The 21,691-nt window shown below is 45.1% G+C and overlaps 1 protein-coding gene across 2 annotated transcripts; it reads right to left on the bottom strand.

Annotated features, from left to right (window-relative positions):
• Window positions 1-21,154, bottom strand: sema3e (sema domain, immunoglobulin domain (Ig), short basic domain, secreted, (semaphorin) 3E). Of its 2 annotated transcripts, none has more exons than XM_069685622.1 (17): window positions 20,617-21,154; window positions 11,174-11,334; window positions 11,012-11,071; window positions 10,519-10,638; window positions 8,883-8,976; window positions 8,488-8,604; window positions 8,128-8,270; window positions 7,928-8,042; window positions 6,767-6,836; window positions 6,539-6,683; window positions 6,019-6,244; window positions 5,710-5,801; window positions 5,263-5,304; window positions 4,333-4,499; window positions 3,913-3,983; window positions 3,469-3,602; window positions 1-1,848 (listed from the first exon to the last, which is right to left on the bottom strand). In XM_069685622.1, the coding sequence occupies exons 1-17, from the start codon at window positions 20,927-20,929 to the stop codon at window positions 1,348-1,350; spliced, it is 2,571 nt and encodes an 856-aa protein (XP_069541723.1). In that variant the 5' UTR covers window positions 20,930-21,154; the 3' UTR covers window positions 1-1,347. The 2 variants fall into 2 exon arrangements, with proteins under 2 accessions (XP_069541723.1, XP_069541724.1); XM_069685623.1 differs by having other exon boundaries at window positions 3,913-3,980.
• Window positions 21,155-21,691: the final 537 nt, after the last annotated feature.

The raw sequence follows: 21,691 nt of genomic DNA, 5'->3' as shown, positions 1-21,691 counted from the left end.
TGACACCAGCGATAGATGACCCATCTTCTTTAATGGCAGTTATTTATAAAGGGTATAGCAGACAACATTTTCAATCTTAGTCTTAGTTGAAGGATTTTCAAGGAGAGGGATGACTGACAGAGAGAGTTTTTTTTTTTTAACCACAGTATGGTTATGGTAAAGACAGTTCGACTTAGTGACAGAGTAAGGCACGGCATGGAAAAAGAAGTGGTCACTGTAACATCTGATTTGTTTTGCTAATGGCATGCTTGGACGCTCAACCTCACATTTATTTCTCCTTTTCATCTGAAGGAAATGTGCTGCTTGTAGTGGTAATTACGAAGCCCATCTGCAACATTGTTGCAGACAAACAAAAAAATGAAGAGGGGGGAGAAAGGGGGTGATAGAGGGAGGAAGGGAAAGAGGAGGGAACAGCCAGCAGTGATAAATGACTTTTTGAATAGTTACCAGATGGGCTCACAACTTCCAACCTGAATTATAGATAAATAAAATACACAATACACACAACAATGTTGGTACATCTGATCACAATTGTAGACACGTACAATATCCACTTATAGGACCACTTTTCATCTACTGTTACAGTTTGTACAAGTGCTTAAATAGTTTGTTTCATTTGAAGGCATAAGTCTAACTAACATGCCTCAGTTACCCATAGTAGTGGCATTGCATTATATAGCATGTATTGTAGCCATGGTAACCCCACCATATGACCACATTATAATAAAATAAAGCGCAATGCATTTTTACTGTACAAAAACAACAGCACTACATGTTCCAGTTTACGACATCTAAACAGCTACAGGACTCGAAGAGAATAAGTTATTGTGTACCGAAACAGCTTAGAGGGCCTTTACCTTTAACATACTTTAATCTCTCATAATACAGACATGGGAGTTAGTCATATTGAGGCGCGGAGCAGAGCTTGAGTGTAGCAGTCTGTGTGTGCGTTCGGATTGACAGCGGAGTCAGGCTGGGTCAGTCCACAGGAGCTGATTTGTTGTATTCTGTCTCTCTGGATCAGAGGTGATGTTGCTTAATCAGTCGTCCATCTCCTACCAGGGCCTCTGCTCTGCGCTGACGCTGACATATTTAAAGTACTTACTCAGGGTCTGCACCACGTAATCAGGTTACACCGAAAGGCAAAAACATAACGCTTTTAAAGATAGTAAAATGTAGCTACAATAGTTAGACAGCCTGCTACTGTTGTTCTACTGTTACTGCACTTGTTGAAAGTAGAGTGTGAAAGCATTTACATGGTGCAAACGCTGAGTGAGTCTGACCTTTAGACTGTGTGTGTGCGTGTGTGTGTGTTAGTGTGTGTATGTGCAGTCATCTCTTTGCTCCTCAGGTGTCCAAGGTATGCCTGGGCGCTCGGTGGGAGTTCTCCTCCCCCCTCCCTTTGCCTCTCTTCTCACCAGCAGGAGATGTGTACTTCTTTTTGGTCTTTTTACGTTTTCTATCCGAGCACCACACTCTCTCACAGTACGCCTCTACTCTCTGGGCATCCCCGTAGCCGATCAGCTGGAGGAACTCCTTGTACCACAGCCTGGAGTGCGGGCCTGGGACCGAGGAGGGGACCAGAGCCCTGGGGCTGATGCTGGGGCCGGCTGGAGGGCCCACGGAGGTGTGGCACAGAGCTGCAGCTTTCTCTCCCTCCCCGTCATTGGCTCTGTGGATGGCTGACTCCACCCTCTCCCCTTTGAGCACGTGCAGGGTGATGCGTAGTAATGTGTGCACATATCCGTGTTCCACAGTCTGGCACACGTACACACCAGCATCAGAGCTTCTTACTCGTAAAAACAGCAGCCCGTGGGAAGTCACGATCGCCCGCTCGTCACCTCGAACCTACAGGGAGGGAAAAGTCAAATGATTCACAAGGCAGTTCAGACGTTTGCAGCACGCAGCTGCATTCGTTCTTCTCCCAGGAGGAACTTTGATTAAAAAATCCACTGAACAAATCAAGTACAGAATAAATTACTGGACTGGATGTACTTCAATAGTGCACTCAATACTGTGACTGTTGTACTTAAGGGTCTGTGAGGGATATATCTATTCCAGGTTTCTTATGCTGTAGCATTCATTGCATGTCGCCTCACAGCTATAGAAGGTTCCTAGTTCAAATCCCGGTTCTGACATAAGGGGCCTTTCTGTATGGAGTTTGCATGTTCTCCCTGTGCATGTGTGGGTTCCCTCCGGGTACTCCGGCTTCCTCCCACAGTCCAAAGAAATGCTTGTTAGGTTAATCGGTCACTCTTAAATAACCCGTACGTGTGAATGTGAATGGTTGTCTGAGTCCCCCCGCGACCCTGAACAGGATAAGTGGTATAGATGATGGATGGATAATTGTTTGCATTACCCCAATGTATGAAGATGAAGTCATCAACGTAGTACAACCAAGACAAAAGCCTCGAAAGTTAGATATGAAAACTAAGGGTGTGCATCTCCCCCTTTCATGACGTTCGAATAAATATCTTTTATTTAACACCAGAGTTGCTAACTAATGGCACAAATTTGAGCCAAATAAACCTGAAAATGAGATGGAAAAAAACGACACTATTAGAGAGAGCTCTGTGTACCTGCTCAGATAGGAGAGGATAATGAATAACCACTTAACGCTAACATTGCTCTCCAAAAGGGTAAAAGGTCAACGTCAGAGTTGAGAGACTGGAGACACTGAGTCCAGTAGCAGCAAACACAGATTTATAACTTTAGAATCGCGACATCGACCAGTATCGCTAAATCATTACACCTTTACTAAATAAGCAAATATCACATGTCTTAGTATCATTGGACTCTCCACAAACCTCAAAATGTTAATGTCAATTCTAGGGCTGGGACAAATTATTGACATGGCAATATATCGTCGTCCTGACTCGCAGTACAACTATTGATAGGCTGGCGCCAAATATCAATATTTTAATTTTAAAATTTTTGGCACTCTAAACAGATTTCCCTGTGATTTTGACTCTCCGCGTCACGACTTCATGACTCCTGGCAGTGGCGCTTATAACATGAAGGAGGGTAACATGAATGGAAATTAATTGAAGAATACAGATATTGTGATGTATCATTATATGTTTGTCTTGCAATATATCAATTATCACAGAATCGCTGTATTGTGATATTATCGTTATCGTGGGCCACATACCGTGTTGTGAGCTACCCTCCTCTTCCCACCCCTCATCAATTCTTTGCTGTTTTCAACACCATAATTTAAATTCCATTAACCCTACTGCACTGAAGTTACAGCAGAAACCTCAGCTGCAGGTCAAACTGAAACTACCTACATGGCTGAACAGACCTATAGGCGTAAGAATAAATACATGTTTTCACAAGTACACAGTGGAAGCAGTGGGGCAAAACAGGATGAAATTAGATTCACCTCCTCTCTGCTATAGTCAATTTCCACTCTTTTGTACCTGTAATGTATTTTCAAAGAGTCAGATTCATCTATTTGTTACTCACCTCGTGTTTCTCCCCGTCTCTCTGGAAGAACCAGAGGACCTTGGCTTGAAGCGATCGAGGGACACACTCGAGTAAAGTGCTGTTGCTCTCCACGCCATAAACAAACCTCTCCTCGGCTCGCTGCCATTGTTCATCTAGACACAGAAACACACACATACACATAAAAAAAAAGGTAGTGAGGCGAGAGAAATGGAAGGAACTGGCATGACCTTTTATTAGCTGAAGAGCACGGGGTGGATTGTTGCGGTTCAATCTACTGTATCAACAGCAGAAGAACACTCACCTCTCTCAATTCCAGCTGCAATAACACATGATGGTGTCTCATGTTCAGTGTAGTGCTTATGAGAAACTGCATCGTTTCCTTGCTCATGTGAAGTGTTTTTCTGACAACACAACCATTTCCATGCACACACAAAACACACATCACTCATTTTATAAACTTACCATCAATTTGCAGCCCGTTGCACAGCTGGACGGCGTTGCCATGGCGAACATCCTGCCGCCTGAATCGTCTACTAAGATGGGAGCGAAAGCGGGAGAGAGAGAGAGAGAGAGAGGGTAATTTTAAGCGTGATGGAAGTGCAAAAGAAAAAAAGCAAAGAAGGAGAACAAGGAGAAAAAAGGGAGAGGAAGAGAGGGGTGATCAAGTGCATACTAATAGACATTACATAACACCTGGCTGTCACGTCTCTCAAAGTCTGTGATCACGACTTGATATAGCAGCCTCAGAGCATTGTGACATTCAGGGCGAGATGCCACAATGGAGCAGAAGTCCTGGTAAAGGTGTGAACAGCTGGCATCACACACATACACACATCTGCAGGGGGGAAAAGATGGCTCCTGTCTCCGAGTGTGTGTGGTTACCTCTTGGTGTAGACTCCAGCAGGGTAGTATCTGGAGCAGGTGAGACCATCCCAGGCACAGTAAGGGTCTCTGGCCAGACAGCAATCTGCGCACTCAGAGCCATAGAGGTCACACTGATGCAGCCTGACCTGGGCCACACCCACTTCTGACCCCACGTACAGCTGTTGCTGTGGAGCCAAGAATAGACCGTGAGTATCAAGATACAGTTTAACAATTATATATACCAGTATTCTTTGTGTCTTTGCCCCATCTAACTTAGTTACACAGCCACAAGTAGCCAAAGGTACATCTGTATCATGTCCATTCAAAGTAATGAAATGTGTTGCAATGTTAACATCTTGTGGCTTAACAACAGAATTGCATGACTGAACAACAGTACAAAGATTCATGTCGTCTGTGGTTGTATATGTTGTTTGTAGTTGTCATCGGTATGTGCTTCTCTGTTTATATGTTGATTGTTGTTTGTTTTTATTGTTTTTAATTTATTCATACTGCTGTGAAGGCAGCTTAATGTATGCAGCATTCGAGTCCAGAACAAATGTTCCTATGTGGACAATGAAGTGTATCGTACTGTATCGTATCACATCATGCCGCACTGTACCGTACCGTTTCATATGGTTTATTGCGTATTGTATCGTATCGTACTGAATCATACCGTATCATATTGTATTGTATCGAAACGTACCGTACCGTATCGTATTTTATCGTGTATCGTATCAAACTGTATGATACCGGATCACATCGTATTGTATCGTACCGTACCGAAACGCACCGTACCGTATGGTATTTTATCGAGTATTGTATCGTATCAAACTGTATCATACCGGATCGTAACGTACCGTACTGTACCGTAACGTACCGTAACGCAATGTAACGTACCGTACCGTAACGTATTGTGTATCGTATCATATCATATTCAGAATGTCTTACCCTTTTAGGTGAAATTATGATCTCTCTTATTGGCACAGGCACCTGCAAGAAAGAAACATTAAACTGTTATTCAAAAATGATTTGGGAATGACAAGATCAGACATGAAGTTCTCTGTCACTGCAGGCCTCCCGTCACGCTCCTATCCGCCCATAATCAATTTTGAAACTGCAGCAGCGAGTGCTTGCAGACTAGTTTCCAAATGTGACTGATCTCAGAAAAATTTATGTATTCAAATCGCTCTGATGATCTCTCAGCGGGCCGTCTGCACAATCACACTTGTGCTCCTCTGATGATTGAAAGGAGGCAAATCAGCAATCAGTGTTTTCAAAAAGCTGACCCTCTCAGAGTGTCTAAACGCAGCAGTAGTGGACTCTGATAAGTATGCAGTACATGCAGGATCTGCTTGGTTACAAAGTCTATTTAGCTCTCAGCTAAATATAAAGTACCTTGAATACTTGCAGCTCTTCCAGCAGCACCTCCTCCATAGAGTCTGTGTCTTTGTTATAAATGGTGATAATTTTCAACACCATGGAGTCATCTAATGAAAGAACACATTATCACTTGTTTTACAGGAAATGTTAACAACACTTTTTTTTCACAACAACATTCGAGGTTCAAAACTGTCAGTTCAACAAATGTTGTATTGTGTTTCACTCATTACTTTTTAATATGACTTTATGAGGTTTTTGTGAGCACAAGCTTTCAGAGGATCCTATAGATTAAACATAGTAAGTCTGCTTCCTCAGTGTGTGTACCTGTGCCGATGTAGAGAACATGGTAGTGTCCATCCTGGGCTTGCACTCTGTCCACAGCGATCTGCGTCAGCTTCCTCCTGCCCGGCTCTGTCTGCAGCAGAACAGGCCTGCGGTGCTGCGGGAGGACTGGTCGGTACATCACAGGGTGAGAACGCACAAATCTCAAAACCTCATCAGGAAACTCCTTCGAGCTGGAGAAGCCCCCTCCGCTCACTTTACTGGCACACTGTTAAAGAAATGGTGTGAGAGAGACAGAAGAGGGCCATTAATTGCAGTGACACTTTATGTAGTGTAGAAAAAGGCTGACATGCTTTTGTGTGGCCCAGACTGTCCCTGTTTGACCTGCTGAGGTAGCAACAACAGTGCTGACATTCACCAGAGCTGTCCTACATGCTCCTAACACCGTCCCTCTCAAAGGACGTCTGGCGTGAACACAGACTGAAGGAGAGTGCTGTGAATGCATAATGTTGGTGCATCAGGTAATGAAATCCCACAAACATGTCTTTAGTCAGAGACTCACAGATCCAGGTCGGGGGTAGGGGACTCTGTCCTCATAAGGAGTCCAGTGATGCTCCTGTTTCTCTCGGTAGGCAAACGGACCATTAAAGGCGGCTCTGATGTCGTCCATGTGATAGACACACACTGCATAGCCCTTAAACACCGCACTGTAAAAGAGGCCTTTATTAGTGATTTGATGGATTATAAAATTGTGACTGTAAACTGAGTATTGATGTCATTCAGCACTCACCTTGTTGTGCTAAAGAGGCCGAAGATTTCTGGGTTTTTCCCATCCTTGTTCTTGAGCACAAACACATCCTCTGGAACAAAGATGTACAATTTAGCCAATGTTTGTTTTGTGTTTAAGGTAAATGTCTCGACACACTTACCTAATAAACATTAGGCCTACACATGCTAGTAACATGTCACTATACTATATTCAGGGGCTGCATCCTTCCAAGGACGTATTTCAAGGCACAAGGCTGTCCCATTTCGAAGGTTCAGATGCAGCCCACAAATATGTGTTCCTTTTTCAGGGCCATGAAGGATCCATCTGGTGCATCCGTTATGGCTCAACATATCCTGAGATTCACTGCTTGCCAGTTCAAACGAGATGGCAGACTCATCTCTATATAGCTAGAGCTAGCTATATAAATGTTTAAGACACGAAAGGGGCCTTGAAACAAATTATCTTTAAAATAATTGCTTAAGTTATGTGACGTTAGTTATGTTAGCTATGTTAGCTATTTAGCCAGCAAGGCGACAGTAGTGGCACTTTGTGATGCAAGATAAGGGCGGGAATAGCTGGTGACACAAACAGGAAATCCTTTGTAGACCAGACTGTCAGGTCTATGCAGGCGACGAATGACGCAACCTTTCCTAGCATGCGTCCTTCTCTGGATGTAGCCCCTGAATTGAGACACAGCTAATGAGAATAGTAGCATTCTGACCTTAGCATTTAGCTTAAGCCACAGCTGTGCTAGGTTTCACAGAGCTTTTAGCAATGTTGAAATAGTTTTAAAGTTTTACAGCAGATGACGGAATGTATAGTTTAATTCAGGCTAATGGTCTAGGTCTTGTTTATTCAAACTACCTCACTTCATTCTTTAGAAATAGCTGCATGCTAAGCGTTAGCACATAAAAACATAAAAAGGCGGATTTCCTACCTTACTCTCTGATAGATCATCACCTATTATATCTATTGTACCTTTCAGTCACTCTACACTGCTGGTTTAGCATCTAATCAACTAAATTGTTAACTTTGAAATGTTGGTTACCACTCCTGCAGGTCAGACACATGTGTCCTTAATACTCCATTAACTCTCTAAATCTTGTGGAATGTAGATGCAGATACTTAGATTTTACACTAAATACATAATATGGGATGCAAACAGGCTCCTTGCAGTCCTACCGAGTTCATCAAAGTGCGTATCGATGCCGTTTGGTCCGGCCACGGAGCAGATGAGTCGAGTTTTCAGAAAGGAGCTCCACCTGTTCACCAGCATCCTCTGTCCTCCCTGGTCATTCTGAGAGATGAAGGCAGACATTGAAAGTGAGTGCAGTTTCTGGCTTGTATCCAGCAATATATTTCTACAGCATTAACATTCTCACCGCACAGACTCGGCCGACGCGAGAAAACACGGCCTTGTTCCCGCCGTCAGCATCCGTCTCTCGCTCGGTGAAGAAGAAGTAAACTTTATCATCGTCCCTGTCGTCGTTGTCAGGGATAACCGCTGAGCCCACAAATTTAGGTTCTGTTGGGGGAAGAGTCCGTAAAAAACTTTGACTCAAGAACAGTTAGGTAGTGTTCAGGTAACAGGATGCCTTTAAGATGCTGCTTATTTTACATGCATCTCGTGTAGATGTTTTACGGTAGTAATAATAATATCAATGTATTTGTAGAGCCAGTTCTGAGAAAAACAACTCATACTCTATTTGCACTCTCTTGCATTTTAAAGGCAGCACACCAACCGTTGAGCTGCTGCCTGTCGTCTCTCTCGGTGCGCGTGTAGGTCTGGTTGTTGAGTCGACACAGAGCGCCATCATTCTCCCAGTAGTCTGTGTACAGGCCAATATACAGCTCTCCCCCTGATGTGCACGCAGACACACACACACACAAACACAGAAAAGAAAACTACATGAACAAAATGTTATTAAAGCCGCATTTTACCTTTATTACAATACTAACATGAAAGGCCACAAGATGGCAGTGTTGACTTATTAGAGGTTAAAGAAGTGAGCAGAACTCCTCAATGTGACTTGCATAGTATGTACTCATCCAGCTGAATAAAAAAACATACATTATAGTCCCACAATTGTTTTTGCTGATGAGGTGATTGTGAGTGTTAAAGTGAGCAGCGTCTTACTGGAGAGCGTTGAAGTGCAGGGGCTGTTGGGGTCATACGGGCAGCGTCCTCTGCCGCTCATAATACTTTCCTCTTCAAGAGCAAACTGCCGGTCCTGAGGGCAACACACAAAACACACACGCACACAGATGCACCGTTATTAATACACAAATATGCGTGAATATAAATAGACTACAGCTGCACCCTTGCGAAGGCGTTAACATCCAGACAAACCCATGTTTGTAATGCAGTGACACAGAAAGAGGAGAGAGAGAGAGAGGAAGGATCAGAGAGTGATGGATGAGACGGAGGCAGAAAGATAGATGAGACACCGAGTGATGGATGACCAGAAGAAGAACTGTCGTCCCAATCTGTAAAACCAACAATGTTCTGCTCTTATATCACAGTGAGTCACTGCTTCTGCTCTACACACACACACCCTAAACTCCCTGTAGAACCACAGCTCATATGTTTTGGCCACCACAGTGTTCACGACTGTCACGGGGAGATCAGAGCGGGGTGTCAGATATTGATTTATGAGTAGCCGGGGAACCCCGCTGCGCTGTGACTACCGCCCTGCGTATGACTGTAGCAGGAGTCAGATCGTTGGTTATACTCATCCATCATATAATGTGATCTATCAAACACAAAGTGAGAGTAGGTAAAATACAGTAGGCTGAGTCAATATTACTCTACATGTAGTCTGACATGCGGGCTGTGTTGCTTCAAACGTCTGGCCCGGTCGTGTTTTAATACTTGAGTTGGCTTGATTAACGACTGTAGAATTAGATTATCCTTATCTAAATATTAATATATTAAGCTCAGTTGTAGATGCAATCTCATACAGAAAGTATGAAATTTATGTGAGGCAATCTTATCGAGAGATTAGGTTGCTTGCACTGATCTATGAGCATTCCAGTGATGTGAGAAATGGTGGAATGTGGTTCCTGTTTGGGAGGTGTGGCCGGCCTGCTCGACCTACTGGACCAGTGCTGGAAAGCAGGGTGGAAAGCTCCTCCCCTGCCTGCTCTAAATACAACCCAGACGCACACACACACCTAGGACTGTTCCATGTTTGACATCTGGGAGATATGTGTGAGACAAAGTTGCAGGCACGCAAAACTCCTCCTATATGCACTCAGGTAGCTGATACATACACACACATATAAATTAACCTCTGAGTGAGACGGAACATCCGTCTTCCCTGCCTACAGAAAGTAACACCTGGCCTGCTCTCCCTCTTTACCTGCTCTGCAGCGTTTACAATCCTCTTCTCTAAGGAGACCAAAAACTTCACAGTTTCTTATTCACTGTCTTTGTCCATCTCCGTCACACGTCGCTCTTTGTTGCCAGGAGGATAAACGTAACGACAGCAGCATGTGCTAAGAGTTTAACAGCTCAGCGGTACCAAGCTGTACCAACAGTTCTCGGAGCTCCTGGCTAAAAGATAATCAAAGCAGCGTGAAGGAGGTTTAGGCTACGTCCATCTAACGGGGAAGAGTGTAGGTAAAGAGGGGAGAAGTATGGGACATTTGGCAGATTGTGTCATGAAGAAATCTGCAACATTTCATTGGAATAATCGTTGTAAAGAGGGGAAAGAAAGAAATGGACTATAACCACCACGAATTACCAGCTAATAATGTCACTAATGACTCACCTGGCCAGTGTGTCCCACCATAACCAGGCCACAGACAGGGTTGAACGCTCCAGTTCCACATACCAGAAGGTGGGTGTGGCTGTACTGTTGCAAGACCTTGACGTAGTTCGCACACTCCGGCTGTTGGACAAGACACAGACATGAAGCGGGCGGGGAGGAGGAGGAGGGTGGTTGAGTGAGGGGTCACGGGGGCAAATTGAGGCCAAGCAGGAATAATTGTTTGATGGAAAAAATGCCCGGCTTTTACCGCATTATCAATAACATCAATACTTCAGGTTAAACTACGGTTAATGAGCACAGGGAGACGTGTAAATAAATCCACACAATTTAATTATCTTTCTGTGTAATTGAATGTTCTACCTCTACAATACATTTATTAGATTCTATATATAGACGGCAAGTTAATGCACATTATCATTCATGCTTCGCCCTCGATAGCCAACCTTAGCCATACTTCCAACAAGCATGCAGTCATGTAGAGTGTGTCCTTTACCTTCTCCCTCCCCTTCATCAAACACTCCTCTATCTGAGCTTCTGTGCTTGACCACTGGATCTGAAAGGACACACAAAGTGTTGTTTTAACCTCAATAAAAAAATATTTTTATAGTTGAAAATTTGACCAAACAGCCGTGAATAAACATGAAACCAGGCCCACCTCTCTCTGGTGTGCGTTAACCCGGTCCAGGCTGAGGGAGAACAGAGTATTCTTGGCCCCGACATAAAGCCTCTCGTGGCCTTCATCGAGCAGCATGGTCTGCGGCTGAAGAGGCGCTCCATGTGCCTGGAACACCCAGGTCCTGTTCAGCTGCAAAAGCTCTGCAGAAAACACAGAAACAGAGTCAGTTGGTTACAGCAACATAATAAAAGACAGTAATTTAGTTACGGGTTGCTAGCTTGCTCGCTAGCTAGACTTTCATTTCAAAGATGGATTCTCATTTTGCTTCTTGCCATCAGCAAAATCGAATTAGACCGAAGCTCTCCATCAAGGGATTTCCACAGCTTCGGTAACCTGCGGCTGAGTCCCGACTCCTTCTATGGCCGAGGGCGCATTGCAACATGTGTTTCTGATTCATTGGTTCCCCAGGAGGAAAGCAGAGAGCAACAGCAGGGTTATCTTTCCATCTCGCCTCTCCACGTCTCATGTGGCAACTCTTCCTCCTCTCCCTCAATTCAGCTTTACTTCTAGGCGTCACTGTCTCGGGCTTAGAATTTAAGGCACCTTGTTTTTATCATTAGTAAAAGTTCACATGGAATGAAAGAGTAGAGCCAGCTCAGAGTCGACCTCCTACGCACCAGCGTGAACCAGTATATAGATTTAAAAACTACTTCTTGCGAAGTTGAACTGAAAGGAGACGGTGATGGCACTTTGCAGACACTGTTATGAAAGAAGTGGGACATGAGTCATGGGAGAGATGTTGTGATTAATAGGAGGGACGCTTGATGTACACAGTGCGGCCTATGGTCTCTGTTATCAGGAGGAAGCTGTTTCATCAAAGAGGAAACGGAACAAGTCTCTTTATCAGCCATTAGCTGCCACTCCCTGTCAGGCTTGCTTTAGGTGATTTCAAATCCTTCACTAAATAGGACGCAACGGCCCATGACAGACACGTCATCAGCATAACCACACATCATGACAAACAGATAGTTAGCATGCGCACATGCAGCACACCCGTCCACCTGATTGAACCTGACAGGGTGCTGCTCTCTGTGAGCTTCTGGAGGCTTGTTGAGGGTGAAGGATTTAAACAAAGTGCTGAAGGGCCCAAAGGTGTGCACTTCCTCTGGGCCCGCGCAGGCCTGAAAAACCTTTCATTAACGTATGATGTGTTGGAGCGGGTGTCCTTGTGAAGGAAGCAAAGGGCGGGAATCTGGTGTTTGTTAGCGGGCCTTTGGAAACCTCACACTGATTCGAGCGGACAAGCTAGGGTTAGCACTAAAATGTATAACAGGCTGTGTTCTCCCCATTTGTTCGACTTGCACGCATAAGGCCACCCATGTTTCACTCTTCAGATTACTTTTAAAAGAAGAAGACAGGAAAAAAACAGTCCGACCTTTCAACAAGTCAGACGTCTCTACTTGCTGCGGCTGCAGGGGGTAATAGCATGATTTGCTTGTCTAGCTAATGTATGTTTTAAGTGAAACTTGATCCCTAAGATTGAAGCAGAGTGTTTATCCCGATTCTGTAGATTAGTCATAGCAACAGTCGCCCTGTCGGGGCTTTTATTTGTTTAATATGGGATTAGGTATCCACAGGGGAGCGGGTTAACGTGTATATTTTGTTGCTATTAAGATTTCTGCGTTGGAGACAAGGGACTGTTTGTTTGAGCTGCATTAGATCTCGGGTGCTTCGGTGGCAGAAAGCTCAGGGATGTGGCAGTGGTGCTCTGCCAGGGCTCAGACATGCTTCCTGTAATTATCTAATCCACACACACTTGGCGCTCTTTTTCTCACACACACACACACACACACACACACACACACACACACACACACAGACTCTCCTCTCTATCTCCTCACAGTTCCGTCTAAGTTAAGCTCGACTTGGATCAAGGACAGTGTCTAACATTCCTCTCCAGCGTTTCTACAAGTGTTACTCCGGCTCTCAAACAATCAGCTCCTTCTTCATATGAAATCTGCTTCCAATTATTCAGACGACAGACTTAGATGGCTATTTAAAGTGGCGGCGTAAACAGTGCATAATCCGAACCTTTTTTTCCATCTTGTCTTTCTGAATAATATCGAGTGGCGGCTGATTTAGACGTAAACATGAACATAAAGAGATTTGTATACGTGCACATGCCCTTGCGCTCTCCTGCGTGCAACATAGATGTTTGATTTGTTGCATATGTCGGGTGTAAATGTGATATTTTAGATGCATAGTGTTCCTCTATGTTTCCATGCAATGCCCATGCACAAAACCATCCTGCAGACAGGCAAAACCGTCCTGCACGCGGGCAAAACCATACTGCACATGGGCAAAACCATCCTGCACACGGGCAAAACCATCCTGCAGACGGGCAAAACCGTCCTGCAGACGGGCAAAACCATCCTGAAACTGAAAGGAAACATCCGTTTCCCACCTGCGCAAAACAAAACTGTAACCGCTTAAATAATAAAAGAAGGTGTTGCTTAATTACACATGATTACAGAGTTACAAAACACAACTGATTACAGTGACACACCGAGAGACGGATCAGGAGGCGCATAGCTGTTTAAAGGCTGTCTCCCCTGTCATTATGTGCAGCAGTAACACACAGTTGCAGCGACAGCGCAGAGTGAAGACGAGAGAGGGGATTTCCACATTTCACCTCTCCTTCCTCTCTCTCTCTCTCCCTCCGAGTTTTTTCACCATCTGCAGCATGTGAGGCCTCCTTAGCCCTCAGCGAAGGAGCTGAAAGGAGGAGGTGGTGGAGGAGGAGGGTGTTTCTCCATCAGCAACTGAGCCAGGGAGACACACGGCCCTGCTGTGATCCCACTTCAAATGGAGGGAGAAAAAAAAGACTCCCTCAAGACAGACACTTTCATCGGCTGTCTGAGGAGTGCTGAGAGATGCCTGAGAAGATTTGGGGAGGAGGAATCAAAATAAACTTTGGGATATCCTCTTTATCCATGTAGGGAAACTGTGCTGTGGAGAACAATGTGCGGTGAGATGTTTAGTCAGAGATAAATGAAACCAAGAGACATAAACACAGATTCAATTTAAATCATTGTTTGATCTGTTGCCAAAAACTTTACACATATTTAATGTCAGGCATTTAACTGGTGGCAGGCGGTCTCGTGTTTCCAAAGCCTTTGGAGGTTTAACTTAAAGAGCAATGAGAGTTATTGGAGGAGGACTGGCGCTACAAGAAGAAGGAGCGAGTCTGTTCTCCGCGTGCCGTCCAGGCCCGAGTGAGTGCGGAGCCCCTGGAGGGCGGGGTCAGCAGCCCGAGAACTGGGGTGTCATGCCATTATCGGAATACAGCCTTGTGTTCCTGTATCCTCTTGTGTGTGTGTTTGTGTGTGTGGGGAATGATGTCACAGAGCGAAATGAAAGCCACATGGCGTGCAGTCTGTGACCTGATTGATGTTATAAATCAGCAGAACACTCGCGCAACGGACAGTTTCGGTTTTCATCGGCCCCAGTAGGAGTGGTATTAACCCCTCAATCAAACAATACTGGTATTCACATACACGGGGCATAATTTAATATGCTTTCAAAATAAAAGCACTGCGCTGGGTTTGAGTGGCATTTAATTAAAGTGTGTCCCCATCTGTTCCAGACTGTACTACCTCGACTGCGCGTTTATGTGACCTTGGAGTCCGAATGAATTAGATGTTGATGTTGGCTTACTGTGTGTCAGTGCAAAGCTACAAGTTAAAGTCCCATAAAGAGTGCATTGATTTTAGAATTAGAGTGTATCTTCAGTAATGTGTGCAAGTCTGCTTAAAGTAAACCTGCACATCGGGTCATTTATTCCGGCTTTTATTTTAAGTTCAATTCAAGTCCAATGATTTCATGCAGTTAAACTCTTTTTCTTTTCTTCCTCTTCCACCAGAAGTTGACACAGGAAAATGAAGTGTTGTTTTGCTTAAAGGCCTGGCCCACACTAAAAGATTTTTAAAATCTTAACAGATGTTGAAAATGCGAGAGACCTCACACATGACGACAAACAATGATTTAGCACACCACACTCTAACAGTTTCCATTCACCAACAAACAGAGTCCCGACTCTCAAAACTGGAAATCTCGCGAATTCTCTCGCGGTCAGACGCGACTTTGCAATAAAAAAACATGGCATACGATGGGCAGGAAGAACTGGCGAGAAGTACTTCTTACTGAAAATTTAAAAAGAAAAACATAAAAAGTATGGATGAAGTCGAGGAGACGGCGTGGATGTGGGACTTACATGTTTATGCTTCATGTTGGCTTTTGTCACCATTAATGATGTGCGAGTCGTGACAACTCCTTTTACTGACCCGCTACTAGCCTCGGCAAACTGCAAATTAGAGGCACTCTGGAAAAACAACCGCTTTGGCGCTTGTTTCAACTCGGTACTCGCTCCAGGAGTCCGCCACCCGGAGCTCGCTCCCTGCCCTGAGCTGAAGGTCTGACCCGAGTAACATGAATCCCTCACTCAGTACCCGCTCTCCCAACATGGCAGGGGACGAAAAGCACTTTTTCCGCACACATCATGGGAAAACGAGTGTCACAAACCTGCGAAATGACTCGCTTTACTATCAGAAATTGACCAATTAGGTCCAAACTCAATCAGAAGGTCTAGAAGAGCAGCACGATTAAATTTAATCTCCATTAACGTTAGCGGAGTGCTAAACCACAAGTTCGCCCGATCGGGCGATGGAAGTTTCAAGTGCGCATGCTGTATGGGCCGGTGGGGGATTCAAGCTCTGGGTAACTGACTCGAGTGAGTCGAATACTCAGCTCTCTTTAGTGAAGTTCAGAGTCGAACCTCCCGTGTTTAGTCGCCATGGTTGCGGTTGTTGTGCTTCCTTCCTCAGTTAGCTTCCCACTTGGCTATTGTTTCGTTCCACTTGACAACCCACAGAGTGCGCGCTCGGCTGTCCTCGGGGGTCCTCCCACACAAACGTATATTGGATTGTAAATATTGAACACGTTTAATATGAAAGAATCACTGTTAACATACCTCACGTCACCGGAAAATCGGGCGAAATAATCTTTAAAAAAAATCAGAACCTAGCTTCATTTTCTTGGAAAGGGGAAAATCGGCTTCATTATCTTGTCGTGTTTACCCGCCTTAAACCGCCAGCCGTTGGCAGCCCTTAGCAATTTTGTGTGTTGAAGCTCTCCTCACTTGTCATCCTTCATCCCCTCTTCCCCTCCTCTGTAATACCACTACGATATCTCTCCACGGACTCAATCCGTCTCCGTGCCTTCGCTCCTTTTCCCATTTAACAAACTTAACTCATCTCCTCTCCTCGGTCTCCACACCGAGTAAAGGTCAGAAAGGATATTAGAGTTTCACCAGCTGCCTTCCCCTCTGGACATCTCATTAATGAACTGGAGAGCACACACATAACACAATGGGAGAGAGGAGGACGCTGGGATGAACCGGACCAAATGAGAAGGAGAGGTGAGCGTGGAGGGGAGGGGGAGGGGCTGTAAAAATACAGTTTTTCCTTCGCTGACCTAAAAGGTGTGATTTATCTAATCGTCACCATACCCTCCATTTTCCACTGGTATGATATAAGGTCTGTGACTGCCCCGTGGCCACGATCCAATGTGGTAAATGTTAATTATAGCTCTGTGCACATGGAGGCGGAAGAAACTTAATGGGACTCCTCGCTTTGCACATTAGCTGTCAGGCAGAGACAACTTTAGGCCATGCTGGTATTCCCCATCTCGCCGTCAGAGGAAAGTCACCTACAGACACATCGTTTCAAGGTCGTAAAATAAAGAGAGGCCTTTTTCTTGTCTGGAGAGGACGGTTTGAAATTACAGCTCAAAGGGGGATTCATACATCAGTAATTGCTACCTGAGTAATCCCTGTGTTCACGCATGCAGGTACCTCAGCGCCTTCTGCCTAAATCGCACTCTTTTACAGAAACCGCTGAAGAAAGCAGACGTCTGGAGAAGCTTAGCAATATATCGGTAAAAGCTGCGTGTTTATTCTCTCGCTCTTGAATAGTATGTGAGCTGGAGAGTGCTTCACGGTCTTCTGTTCGAATGTTCTGGGTGAAAACAATCTCGTAAAGAGACACAGGAAGTCATGACTCTTACCAGCCACGCCGTAAATACGAGCCTTTGTGGGTCGAAATCCTTTGGCGGTGCATCTCTTTGTTCTTACTTTACGAGATGTGTCTCATTCAATTAAGGCATTCTAAACTGAACCCTTGGCTCTGAACGATTGTGCCTGAAGAAGGCCCAGTGGCTTCCCTCCCTCGACATTTTAGCCTTCAAGCACACCTGGAGGTTACCACCCTGCCACCCTTATTAACAGCATGATGTTAACCCTGTCATAACTGCTTAGCATCCTTTATCTATACAGCTCATCCTGTTCAGGGTCGGGGGGTGCCCAGCTGTCGTTGGGCAAGAGGCAGAGGTACTCCCCGGACTGATCGCCAGTCAATCACAGGGCTGACACATCGAGACAGACAACCTTTCACACTCACATTCACACCTACCAGTGAAGCTAAGGAGCATGTCCAACTTTGTCCAAGCTTGGAACCTTGTAGCTGTGAGGTGACAGCGCTTAACGATGCATCGCTGTGCAGCATGTTCACAAAAGAACAATAATTTGGATTGACTGAACAGTTGCTATTTTTAAATAAACAGGTCGTTGGCAGACATGCTGAAGGAATGCTCGGTGTCTTGCTGCAAACCTCACAGATATGAGGACACCGTACTCTCTTCTCCATGTTTTTGCAGCAGATAAAAGTTTCTGTGAGTGCACGTTGCTGGAGCAGCTCTGGGCAGGTATCTGCCGTGTGGGTGGGGGGGGATTTTTAGCTTCACTAAACCCGGAATGCATTACCTCAATTTATCCAAAAACACGCTGCATGGAAACGAGCTGAGATGAGTGAAGGCCCAACACAACCTCACCTTCAGAAGTAAAAGCAAATACGACTTAATTAGCCAGAAGGTGAACTTTGCAGAAGATATTTTGGAAGTGACTTTGATGTGATTAGGTCATCACTAATGCGCAGACCGCTGCGTCACACTCTCTGCAGCTCAGGCCAAGCATGACGGTGCTGGAAAGCAGCGAAATAAATCTAAAGCTGGCAATCTACCTGCAGCCCGCTGGCACCCCGACACATGCAAGCTGCGCTACAGCTTCATTAGCAGCAGAATTAATAGTCGTCCTAAAAGAAGAACTCATTTCACGCCACAGGCCTCTGCAGGTCTGGATCTGATCTTCTGCCAAGGCAGCCTCGTCGATGTGTTTCCAAAGGAAGGGAAAATAGTGCAAAACAAACACAAGACTTTCAGAGGGCAGATCTGTGTCGAATAATCCGAGGAATTTAGAGTCTGATTGGCCGAAATCCCAAGCGATTGAGATGCATCAACATCTTTAGCCCGTGTTTAAGGTCTTTGAGGCTGCACAGCCAAAGATTAGGGTCAATTCTCTCCACAGACAGTCTGCGATTGTAACCGAATACTCAACGTGATTAAAGTTACAGCCTCTTCAAACTGGAGTTAATTGGCGGTGTAAATAAATGAGTGGATGGCTGAGATAAAAGGGAAACAAATTAGGAATAATCTTCGCTGCCCCTACAGTCTAGACGAGAAGAAGAAGAAGAAGAGAAGATGAAAGCGAGATTGGTAATAATTCCAAACCACGTGTGAGGTGAAGCTCACATCAAAGCCTGCAGAGATCCATACTGCATGAAGGCGATCCACGAAACACATGATGAAGAGCCCCGAAGGAATTCGTTCCCAGAAACCAGCGGGAGAAAGTTGATCTGATGTTTTATTGACATTTCATTGATCCAACGCTCGGTATGTGACCGTCAGAGCGGGAGCAGGTCGGAAATATTTCACTACTTGTGTTATTAACTGTGAGGAATCTTCCCCTCAAGGATGTCTATTTTGATAGCAGATGTTATGGTAATGTTTTCTTAATCCCAAGGGTGAGTAGTTGAAACCGCATCCCTCTCCGTCTCCCTCAAGTGCATCCAAAGTCTTTGGCGTGTGAAGAATTCACAGTATTCGGCGTGTGTGTGTGTGCGTGAACTTCAGGGTGTGTGCAAAAATCACCGGCAGAGCCCATGAGGCATATATTAAGGCTTAGATGTTTTTCATTCCATAATGATAGGATCCAACTGCAGTCTCTTCACGGCGCTACGTGCTAGCCAGGACATGTATCAGCGAGGAGAGCGAGCGAGACAGAGAGAGAGAGGCGGGATGTCAATCACTGGGGCAGCTTCCCCCGCAGGCGCTTAATGAATTGGGTGATGTATAGAACTAATTTATGACGATGCACATCAGCACCGATCGGCTCACTTTAGTTGATGTGTGAACTTCATCTATCTATCACTTTTTCCCTTTTTTTTATCCAACTTTTACTTCCGTATCCATCACTTTATTTCACTGGGAAACATCTTTTTTACTGTATTTATTTATCTGTTATATTCCACTCTGCAAAGGGAATAAATAAAGAATACAGTAAATATGGGAAAACAGAAGCGAACCGAAGAAGCACACGTGTCATAACAACTCGCAGCTCCGTATTTATGAGTTATTGACCATCCAAATTCCACACCTATGTTCAACCGCGACTAACAGGCTTACGTGGAATCATCACCTTGTGTTGCTATAGAGATCAAAGAAACCGTGAGGGGGAAAAAAATCCAATGTTTACTCAAGACTTTTATCTGGACGAGTCAAAAGATAAGACCCTCATTATTATCCAAGAGATACACAAGAATCAGAGCGCATACCGCTGCCCTCGCATCCATATCGCACACTCCCACACACACATAAACACTTTGCACTTTCTCATTCCCATGCATCCATCTTTCTGCCACTATTGCATGAGAGAAAGCCACATTGTGGTTTCTCAGCCAGCATAGCCGAGGGATGAAAACAAACAGCGAGGAGGCGCTCCTGGAGCATCAACAGGCGGTGACAGAGAAGTGTCCGAGCAGAAGTCGCTCATGTTTGATTCGACTTTTTCCTCTCAGGCTGCGACATAAATGTGCAATCTTATAACATGATAATGCTTCTTTAAGTGGCTCCCAGAGGATGCTGCTTCTCAGTTTCTGCACACATACCCGCTCTTATTTTACAAAAGCTCTTGAAATCAGGCGCCATAACTTCATACATTAGTGTAAATAGTTAAAAATAAGTAATTGGAATATGAGCTGTAACTTATTTTAATGCTACCAACAACAATGCACCAATTTATTCTGCAAACACTAAAGATTAGAAGTCTAAAGGATGATAAAAATCCTGCTTTGTTACACCTGTCTTATTCTCAACCTGCATGGAAGGCAGTGAGCAGAGAATGCTTCTGTTACAGCTGCACTAACTGTGGACAGTAAACACTATCTTGCATCATCTTGACGCTGCCTTTGCCTTCATATTTTTGCAACACAGCTGAAAGCGATTAAAAGGATACAAACAAACTGTCCTCTTACCGTTGTGTGAGAGCCGTATCCTCGGGTAGATGCTGTGAGCCGTGTGAGCCGCGCCGAGCAGAACAAGATACAGCAGCATCACAGTCCTCATGCACTCTGCCATCACAGTTGAGACGCACACTCCTCGCTCATGTATAATCCTGAAACCCACGCAGAATGTGCGGCAAAGTCCATGCAACGACAGAAAGTTATTTTCCCCGCAAACTAAAACAATCCAAAGAGGTAAAAAAAAAATCCTCTTTCTTTGTGATGTCTCTCTGCAGCTTCTATACAGTCTCTGCTTTCCCCTATAGCAGTCTGCTGAATGCTGCATCCACCCACCGCCTCGGTGGACAGGATAGTGATCTGACTATTATCCTTGTTTGGTCTTAGTAACCAGGGAGAAGAGAAGTCCAGTTGCTACATTCACGCCGCAGTGCCCACTGCTCACTGTCCATATGTCAGTCCGTCTGTCTATGAGCCCAGCTTAGATCCACTCCTTCTCATCTGATGACAGGAGAAAAAAAAATCTCACAAAGGTAAGGAGGTGCTGATTTGTAAAACCTCAGTGCATTTGTGCGTCCCAGCAGGCAGGCAGGCATGGAGCTCCTGTACTGTATCCTCAGGCTGTGTTCCTCCTCTTAGGTCCACTGGAGCCACTCATTCTCTGGACAGGAGCCCAGGAAAGAAAAAAAGGAAAAAGAAAAAGGCAGAGTGGGAGAAGGGGAGGAGTAGGAGGAGTAGGGAGCCTCGTGCCTGGCGTGCCGTCTCTCTGCAACTGGGGGGAAGAAAGTGAAGCTGTAGCTCCCAAACTCTGCTCACGCTCCAACGGTCAGGGAGGATCCCAAACCTCAGCCCCAAAACCTCAGTGAGTCAGTTAAAGATGAAGGCTTCTACCACATGCTACTGATCTGGGCAGAGGCCACCTGTCATAGTGGTGTGTGGAGGAAAAGGCTGTGTGTGTGTGTGTGGTTGAAAATTGCCTGCTCCTTCCTCTAGATTGCCTTGGGATCTGTCTCTCTCTCCCTCCCAGGCAGCTGGATTAAGTGTGCCGAGTCTCCCAGGCAGTCTCTGCCTCTCGTGTCACTCCACAGAC

The sequence above is a fragment of the Semicossyphus pulcher genome, unplaced genomic scaffold, assembly GCF_022749685.1.
Source record: "Semicossyphus pulcher isolate SPU_LCO1_2020_fin unplaced genomic scaffold, fSemPul1.0.p SCAF_8, whole genome shotgun sequence".
Lineage (NCBI taxonomy): Eukaryota > Metazoa > Chordata > Actinopteri > Labriformes > Labridae > Semicossyphus > Semicossyphus pulcher.
This window is presented reverse-complemented; position numbering and strand designations above follow the sequence as displayed.

Excerpts from the sequence above, each read along its gene's own strand:
- sema3e (XM_069685622.1), bottom strand. The coding sequence starts at position 20,929 with ATGCAGCATTCAGCAGACTGCTATAGGGGAAAGCAGAGACTGTATAGA. Across the intron at positions 6,837-7,927 it reads TACGCACTTTGATGAACTCG|AGGATGTGTTTGTGCTCAAG; the intron begins GTAGGACTGCAA and ends TCTTTGTTCCAG. Across the intron at positions 6,245-6,538 it reads CCTACCCCCGACCTGGATCT|TGTGCCAGTAAAGTGAGCGG; the intron begins GTGAGTCTCTGA and ends TTTCTTTAACAG.